Source organism: Lactuca virosa, chromosome 5, assembly GCF_052849685.1.
Source record: "Lactuca virosa cultivar CGN04683 chromosome 5, Lactuca_virosa_CGN04683_v6, whole genome shotgun sequence".
NCBI lineage: Eukaryota > Viridiplantae > Streptophyta > Magnoliopsida > Asterales > Asteraceae > Lactuca > Lactuca virosa.
The window spans coordinates 10,509,784-10,519,802 of NC_136430.1; the positions used below are offsets into that span (position 1 = coordinate 10,509,784).

Sequence of the window (10,019 nt, forward strand, 5' to 3'; positions counted from 1 at the left end):
GCAATAAAACAGTTTATCTTATATTTTAGTTGTTTAAATCGTGTACGACAGCAGTCTTAACAGGTGGTCAAATCTTCCTTCTTTGATAAAGTGGTCAATTTGATGACCGGTTGGGTGTCTTCCTTCTCGGGGTACATATCCCTTGAAGGGTCCAACAAATTTTTCATTTTCGGCTCTTGTGGTTGATCTACCGGTGAAAGGAGTTTCTCATTGGTAGTGGGTGGCTCAGCCGCTTTTTTGTCAACCTCCAACATGTGACAACCCGATATTTCAAGTCAATGTAATGTTCAAAAAGTCAAATATTATAATCTATTTTTGGAATCAATAAAAATAGCGTCAAAAACGAATTGTTCAAAAGTCTCAATTGGGATACATAAAATGTTAGATATCGTATCAAGGTTTTCAGAAATATAAAGAACACTCAAATCCGAGTTATAACGAAGAAGTTATGACTAACCAAAGATTCGCGACAAAACCGGTAAAACACTGTCAAGTGTAAAAAGTGAAACTTCAATAAAATACTTTTTAGCCTTAGGTATCTAAACGAAAGTCGTAGATTATGTTAAACCGTAAACGTGTATAAAAAGAACGTCCAAATCTGACTTTGTATGAGGAAGTTATGATTTTTCTAAGTTTCGGATATAACAGTAGACAGCTAAAAACTCGAAATAGAGATCGAGCGATTTTTAGCCGACGCAACCTAAACGAGAATTGAATATCTCGACAATAGTAATACAACGGTAAAAAGAAAGACGAAAACGTACATCGGATGAAGAAGTTATGAGTTTATAACGGAGTTTTCCTGTCCCGGCCTACTAAAAATAATATAATAAAAATTATAGTCAAAATTAGCCGACGGAGTCTAAACGAAAGTTTTAGAGCATAATCTCACCTACGCGTGGATATAAAGAACGTCGAAAACGGAGTTCGTATGCGAAAGATATGAATTTCTGAAGTTCGGGACACGAACTTCGACACTATGTCAGAACTCACGACGTGAACACAGTGTTCACGACGTGAGCAGGCTGATTGACTCTTCTAGAGCAAGTGGACTTATGACGCATGCCATGAGCGAAGCGGGACCAAACTCACGATGTGAGTGATGCAAAACTCACGACGTGAGAGTCAAATCTTGGGCTATATATATAAATCAAAGCCTTCCGACCTTGGTTGCTAAAATCTATCCTCTGTCCTACTTCTACACACTGTTAAGCCCCTCTAAACCACCCCGAAGCCCCAGTAACACCCCTAAAGCACGACGCGAGTCCCGACGCCCCGAAGTTCCAGAGAAAAACATTCTTTCCGGTCGAAGTGCTGCCCGAGCAAAGTATCGTTTTCTTCAAATCGTCACTTCTACCAGGTGAGTTCATACCCCTATATTTTCACGTCTTTTCTATGTTTTACGGGGGGAAATACAAGTGAAACACAAGAAAAACTTACGTTGAAATACTTATAAGTTCAAATGTTTTACCTACATCTTATGTATAAATGTTAAATACATAAAATAACGTAACTACTAAAGTTAAAGACTACTTTTCATGCAAGGTTGGTAATACACCAAGGTTTTTCATCCTAACGGAACACCCTTTTTAAAACTGTAATAGGTATAGTTACGAGATATTCATGATATTTTTACATACTATAAACAAAAGAGGAAATACTTATATTCACAAGGAAAATGGACTTTTCATACGTAAACCTGTTGATACCAAACTTTGTGAGATATCGGAATTCATCGAACCGTTCAGTTCGCAGATTAAGTCCTGTTTTATAAGCCATAATCTCTTGTAGAGAGAGCGTGATATTTGTGTATAGATCTATATGGGACTGACAATCCCGCACCTAAACTGTTAGCTACAGTTAGACCGACAGGTCTGGGGTGACAAACGTCATATCATTCCAACGCCTGACGAACGTTGTTACAGGAAGTCTGGGTCAATAGCACGGTTATAAAAACTCACATGGGGTATTAATACATCTCGGTTTACGGGGCTGTTAAACGCCTTAGTGATTATATATACTTATATCAATCTACTTATACTATTTCAAGTATGGAAAACACTTATACATTCAGTCTTTTGGAACTTTTTCAAACTACCACACATATATGGAAAATATTGGATTTTCTAGGAACAAACTTAGTTATTTTACCCTAAAAAGGATACTATTCTTATACAAAAACACTTATGAACTCACCAACTTAATTGTTGACACTTTTTCAAAACTACTTTTTCAAAACTACTTGGAGAAGGGACGCTAAGACGTCAGTCTTAAAACTTATTAAATCATCATATTGTAATTTATTTTGAGACATGTATTGTATTCAACAATGTAACTTTTAAATTATATTTATGATGGTTGTGTTTACTTTCTTTACAAATATTCAACTGTTATGATACTACGTGAAGTCACCCACCCCCGAATGTTTCCGCCATTCTGGTTTGGGGGTGTGACACAACACCTCCTCTATAGTTTCCTTGACATCCTCATCCACTTCTACTTCTTCCTCTTCTTCCTCGTCTTCAAATTGCAATCTTGGGTCATCAACAATTTTCCTATCGTTAAAGGTAATGGTAGAAATGATAGGCCTTGGGTCCTCATCAGTCTACGATGGTAATTCGCTCTGAGCTTCCATTTTACTCACAGATTGAGTAAGTTTTGCAATTTGTTGCTCTAATCTTTTGAGGCTAGCTTTTGTTGTTTCTTGGAAGATTTGGGTGGTAGTGGCAATGCTTTTGACAATGTCTTCTAAGGACATTCCCGACGTTTCAGGTTGGTGGGGAGGTGGAGGATATGGTTGTTGGAACTGTGGAGTTAGTTGGTATTGGTCATTTCCCTAAGCTTGGGATGGGTTTTGGAATTGGTTATTTCCCCAAGCTTGGTTGCTTTCCCACCATTGATCATGTTGAGGTTGATCATAACTCCATTGGTTTGACCAGTAGTAGCTTCCCGTTTCTTGCACTTCTTCCCATTCTCCTTGTAGATATGGACACATATCGGAATGATGTCCATTTTGAGTGCAGAAATCACAATGAATAGGTGTGGGTTGCACACTTTGGTCATTTCCAATCATCATAACTAACTGAGCTAGCTCAGAAAGTTGGTCTTCAATGTAAGGAGTATTCATTTCTGAGCGACACTTTTTTTTCTATAGAAATGTACCTGCTCACAAAAATCTTGGCATAAACAATTAGTAACACCGTGTCCCCGGCAATGACGCCAATTTGTTAGGCATGTCAAACCCAACAAATAAAGGGGTACGATATACTCCAAAACAATCCCACTATATTGAACTAAAAGGTAGTACAAGGCAAGTACGGTCGATCCACAGAGAGACGAGATAATCAGTCTATACCTCTTTGCACAAGGTACTATGGTCACCAACAGTAAAGAGGGGGAGTTTGAATGCAGTGATTAAATAAACAAATTAAAAAAACAAGTAATTAGCTAAATGAGTGAATTAAATTCAGATTGTGTAAGGACTCCAACTTCATGTATGACAACTTAGCAATGTGATTCAAAGATGACACAATATTTGTTCAGTTTTATCTAAGTTGGTACTTGAAAGTGTTAACAAGCTCTAACACTTCCCATTCACCACATTAATTAACCAAAACAAGCTCTTTGATTAACCCTAACCTTACTAACCTAATCTAAACAAGCTCTTAGAATTCGATTAAAAGATTGCATTAAGCTTGATGTGAATGTTCCCAACAACACCCAATACTTCTCACAAGCTCGGGAGTGTAAAAGTGTGTGAAATGATTTACACTAAATTTATTCAAAAGAATTCAATTTAGTATTTGTTACTTGTTCAATTTCATAAAACAATTACGGATTTTGCAAAATAGATAACTTGAATGACCTAACCCTAATTCAAATGGCCAATAAGAATCACAATTAGAATCAAACATTCGATTAAAGCAAAATCAAATTCACTAGATAGAAATTGAAAACAAACATCATGTTATATGATTGAAATCACTACCAAGAAGTCAAAACATGAAATTGGAGAAACTAGGGCTCTAGCCACACATGGCTAGAACAAGATCACAAGTTAAAAGATGAAAATAATGTGCAATTACAACTTACAAATAAGAGAAATAATGTTTCCAAATGATAAATGATCAAATCCTTGCAAAAACCTTCGAAATCCCTTCTAAAAATGTGCTCTGATATGTTGTGTGTTTGTAAAAATGACCCAATTCCCGTGATATGAAAAATAGGAAAGACTGCCAAAAGACAATTTTTGGGTCGAACACGGCCCGTGTCAAAATAGGCTAAACTGACACGGGTCATGTTCAGCAGTCAACACGGCCCATGTTGATTTGCACTAAACTGACACGGTCCGTGTTCAGCATGGTCAACAGCTTCTTCTTGGTCAAACACGCCCCGTGCTCACTTTTCAGTGTAAATCCAACACGACCCGTGTACCCCTCTGACTCCGAATCCAAACTTGATTTTTCCAACTTTTCTGTTCTTCGTCCGATCATCCCGAAATCTTCACCAATGCTTCCTGGCACCTCCCAAAGCGCGTTCTAACCTCTGGTTTACCTGAAAAGAACATGAAAGTGTGCAAGAAAGGTTGTTCTAGAGACTAACATGAATATGATGAAATGCAATAAAAATGAAGAATAACTATGTTAAATAGATGCATAAAAAGGGACTAAAAGGTGTGCAAAAAAGGTGCACAAAATGCACCTAACAAGCATCAACATGAAAAACAAAATTAAACAAACTAAAACTAAAAAAAAAAAGATAAAAGCACTCCAAAATAACTAAAAATGATATGACGATCACTCGTCTTCGTTGCAATCAAGCTACAATTGTTGATTAAATCTTTTGCATTCAAGAAGTGGTTTGTGAAAACAAAAACTTTCAGGACGCGTCAGACTATTTCATTTGTTTTCTCTGCACCATTAACTAATAAGTAGAAAAATAGTTGATCCAACTACTCAAGAGTAGCAAGAGTTCGGTCTTCCACTTAACCACCTCGATACGTCTTGCTATACTACACCTCGTGGATTGAGTTGGACAAATCACCAAAGTAGTAGACTAAACAAGTCAAGAATTCCCTAATAGCTTGCAATCTCGAAACCCAAGCGAAAAGATAAACCAAAAATGTGTATGATCACGAATTCCTGCAAAAAAAAAAACCCTTCCTGACAAGTGACATGTTATCAAATAAAATAAAAAAAATAAAATTAAACTAAAAATTAAAAACAAATAACGAATAATCAAACAAACCAAATCAATTAAAAATCGTTACCCGACAACGGCGCCAAAATTTTAAGAGAATAAGAGTCTACAAAGTATAGGGACATTGCATCAAATAAGTGTGGGGGTAGGGGGTTGAATATAGGAATGCAAGCTTAGTGATTAAAAAAATTGAAAAACTGACTAAGATTTAAAAAAATTATTAGAAAGATTTGAAATAGTAATGTAAAATTGAATCTATATACAAAAATATTGTTGTATTTAGATCTAGGTTGCTAGCGTTGTGTGAGACGATCCGATGCGAGTTTTAATGTTTATTTGAGCCAATATATGTATAGTGTATATGTGGCTTCCCCATCCTAGTGAAATCATGGAACAAAAACATGACATTGCTTTCGTTTAGATTAGATGAATTCTTGAATACTATGTGTTGATTTCTTATTTGATGGATTGATGAAGTTGGTTTTTACTTTAAATATTGTTTGATAAATCTAAACCTAGCTTGTTAAAGTTTCTATCTTTATTGCCTAGTCTCAAGTTTTGTGTAGTTAAACTACAGTTAATTGCATGAAATTGATTTACCTAGTTGTTTATGATCATTAAATTGCTAGAGATAGGATTGGCCATATCCTAGTATATGTGATAAATTAGTTGTTTAATTGTGTTAGAGAGCAGTATTTAATCAGAATATTTGCTTGATTACTAGAGTTGACCAAAGAATAGTAGTCTATAGATTCTATCATTTGGAGTCCAAATTACCTTTAAAATCAATTTAGTGCCCTTAACTTGCATGATCATTGGGGTTAAAGTTGTTAAATTGATTACTAGGTTTTTGTTGTTTTTTTGCAAGAATTCGTGATCATACACATTGCTTGGTTTATCTTTTCGCTTGGGTTTCGAGATTGCAACTTATTACGAAATTCTTGACTTGTTTAGTATACTAATTTGATGATTTGTCCAACCACGACGTGGTGATTGGAATGTCCGCGACCATTAGGCTGACGTGGAGAATACGGGATTTCGACGAGGACCACGATGTGGTGGCGGTCAACCACGATGTGGTGACCAGTTATAAGCTATAAATAGAGACGAAAATTACCCCTAATGATATATCTTCAACCCCAATTCGTTCCCAACGAAACTAAACCCCCTAGCTGCGATTTTAAGGGTCTAAAAAGCGGCCGGAGGGCCGTTAAGCTGATATGGAGCGAATATCATTAAACTGTTAGGACTAGAGATCGATCAAATCCTAAGGTTAGGTAATGTTAATTTGTGACTTTAGTTGTGTTAGAGAGTTTAGATATCCATGCTATACTTCGATTGATAGTCATGACCATTGATGAGAAATCACTAGATCATATCATTCATAATCCGAATATATTAAAATAATTATGTGTTTACAGACATAAGTAAAAAAAATTAAAAATGAAAAAATTCTTATGAATTTGAAGAGTAGTTCGGACAGGATATTGAGGGTACCGATCATTTTTAGAATATTTGTTTTATAAAAAAAGAAAAAAAATGTTCGTTTGTCGGTTTTTTAAACAGTTTCACCAGGCAGAGGGGTAAAAGCGGTATTTTGCAGATACGGTGTTCAAACACAATATCTGGTAGTCTTTGATGCGTTTAAAGCCACATCTTCTCCGGTGGCCAATCCAAACATGGTCGTCGTCGGTGGTTCCCGTTTCTCCGATCAAATGTTCGGGGCTTCTTCAAGACTTTCCATTCTCTTAAACGGACCAATCTCTCCTATCCATCACCGACCGTCTACTCTCCTCTGTGTAACTCACCGCCACTCTCTTAGTTGTCCACTGCCTCCCCTCTCCACCGTCCCTCACCACCTCCTCCTCCCCTATCGCGCTAACTCACTGTTTCCGATCAAATCCTCTCAACAATTTTACACTCAATCCACTCTGCAAGAGAAAAATCATGTTCCCGCCGACGCCTATCTCGTTTCACCGTCCCACCCGTGGCCGGAATGGTCACTCCTTCTCGAATCTATATCCATGTCCGGTGCTTTCGACGTAAATAGGAATATCAAGGAGGAATTTGTGCCAAATGAGAGTTTATCAATGGAGTTTCTGGATGCTGCGTGTTCCCGTTTGCGTTTTGCACATGATAGGCCTGAAATATTAGGGTTTGTAGTCTCCTCTTCACGATACTTATCACTTCATTTATTCTTCCTCACCCAATTTCGAACAGTTCTCGAAATAGTAATTTGATCATTTCTTTAAAAACGCATATCCAAACACCACCTTCAATTTGTATTATTTCTCAACAAATCATTCATATGATTTTTGTGTCCAGGTGCCTTCCGAAGGATGATATCAAGGTGCTAATAGACGAAGGGTCTCCATTCCTTTTCAAAAGTTCCCTTGAAACTGAGAGAAAAATGAGATCTTTCTTACAGGTTTGTATCTGGTTGATTGTGGTTGATCAGTCAAAACTATATTGCTAGAACTGACACTACATGGATGTGATTTTGGGTGTGGTTCATCAATTTATATATGAAATGCATATTTTTTCAACAATTGCAGGGGGACGAATCAAATGAAGCAACAAGTGTGGACTTGATGAAGTACATATTGAGTTATGCAAGCAATCCTATTATATATCCTGAAAGAAAAATTAGGGAGGCTACTGAATCATCTGCCCGAAATTTGTTGAGAGAGATGGCTAAGTTTAACAGTAGCGGGGCAGCTTTGAGCCTGCCCACTGTGGCGAAATATAATGAGATTGGACCAACAATGAAGAGAGGTGAATGGCTATGCTCAAAGTAAGTTGCATTTCTTGTCTTGTTTGATCAAGCAATTCAGGAGTAATCATCTAACTACATTTCCTCACCTCTACTAAAATTCTTATTGCATATTCTATAATATTGAAAGGGTTGAACTTTCTTTCCTTTCCAGATGTAATTTTTTCAATCATGGAAGGAATGTGGTGTGCTTAAAATGCGAATGCAGTCGATCAGGTGAACCCATTGGGCAGATGAAAACATCCGTACAAGATATCAAAAAAGAAGTTCCAAATGGAACCAAATCTGGTTACGCCCCATTTGTCCCGTTACCAGCCGATATGTTTGCTAAAAAGCCTGATGAAGAAAAAAAACCGGCATCTAACATTAAAAGTCAAATTAAAGATACGGTTGAAGAAGAGAAATCAGAGAAATGGTTCAGTAAGGTGGCGGAGTTGCATGATGCCACGGACTTGCCGAGTGTTATCGCAGATGAAGACTTTCCCGAGATTATGCCACTCCGTAAAGGAGAAAACCGGTTTGTGGTTAGCAAGAAAAAAGATCGATCATTAACTTCCCCTAAATATAAACAAGAATCCATGGAGAAAGGAAGCAACACCAACTTCGTTCCATTTGTTCCATTTCCACCCGATTATTTTTCCAAGAAAGACAACAGCAAGGAGGTATCGGAAAGCACAATTCCGACGGATGAAGCTCCTGACACTAATCTTGTGCGAGAACCCCCCCGGAATCAAGAAAATGAAGAGGTTAGAAACGGGTGGAATGGAAAAAGCTTGGAGGGGTCGGCTGTGAAGGAAACGGATCCTTTGGATATGTCAGAAGAGGCGAAAGCGGAAAGATGGTTCCGACGTGTTGCACAGATTAAAGATATATCGGAATTGAGTCAAATTCCGGATGAAGACTTTCCGGAGATTATGCCGATGCGGAAAGGGGTGAATCGTTTTGTTGTGAGTAAGAGGAAAACACCATTAGAAAGGAGGTTAACGAATCCCCCTCCCCGACTACACAAGGATAACAATGGCAGGTGACTTGGGGTAAATTTTTGTTAAATTGTGTATCATAACTGAGGCTGGTGCTTGTTTACAAGAGGCTTACTAATACCACAAGATGTCGTGTTGATCTTTGACAGAATTATATTCTCATAAGTTACTTATTTGGTCATCATAAAAAAGTTGCAAAACAATGATATTATCCATCAAACGTCACATTGTGGACATGTCGCTATCTTTATAAAACACAAAAAAGACTTGGCCTTTTCAAATTGTCTCTGCTTTTATTGAATAGATAGATCTAGTCAGATGATAACTGATTTGGCGTAATTTAGATCATAAATTTTTGAACGGATCGGATCTGATTACAATTACAATTAGATGGCTGATGTTTGTCAGCCAGCGGGCGGGTCTCAATTGGATGCAACACCCAACAAACCACCTATTCCGGGAGTAGGAGGGAGACAGTGTTGGGTTATTTATCTTATAACGTGGCCTAAACAACATTTATTACAGGGAACCGAGAGACTAATCAGACTTACGTTTCTCTCATATCCTCTGAATTTTCTGGTTCCACTTTCCCCATTCCTGTCAACACCACTCCATTCACGCATAAAGGATGTATCTAATTTTTTCCTTCAATCTCATCCATCAGACAGTACCATGGTATAAAGCTTATACATTGGCTGCTATTCACTTAGATCTCCTTCTTAGCTTGTATGTTGTCATTTTGGGCAATTTCCCAGGTCATTCCGAGTTTTGGACCTTTGGGGATGTAAGGATTTCAGATTTGGGTACTCTTGAGCTTTAGAAGCTCAAAGTTGCCACCTTTATTCAGTCATGACCCTGTTTTAGCTTCATAACACCATGCATGCACGTAAAGTTAGCAACTTTACGTGTAATGCTAGTCTAAGGAGTCCAGATCTATAAGTTAGAAGCGTTGGAATGAATTAGAATCGACTGAATGGATATGTTGTAATGTCCGTGTTTCTAGGCTAGGCATTAATATTGATGTGATAGTTATAACCTTTGTAACTCATTTTGAAGAAATGAAAAAG

At 37.4% G+C, this 10,019-nt stretch overlaps 1 protein-coding gene across 1 annotated transcript; it reads left to right on the plus strand.

Annotated features, from left to right (window-relative positions):
* The first annotated feature begins 2,570 nt into the window (after positions 1-2,570).
* LOC145110977 (zinc finger protein VAR3, chloroplastic-like) lies at positions 2,571-9,233 on the plus strand. The gene is made up of 6 exons (XM_079047284.1): positions 2,571-2,613; positions 2,692-2,772; positions 6,766-7,354; positions 7,525-7,627; positions 7,755-7,993; positions 8,127-9,233. The coding sequence occupies exons 1-6, from the start codon at positions 2,571-2,573 to the stop codon at positions 8,998-9,000; spliced, it is 1,929 nt and encodes a 642-aa protein (XP_078903410.1). The 3' UTR covers positions 9,001-9,233.
* Positions 9,234-10,019: the final 786 nt, after the last annotated feature.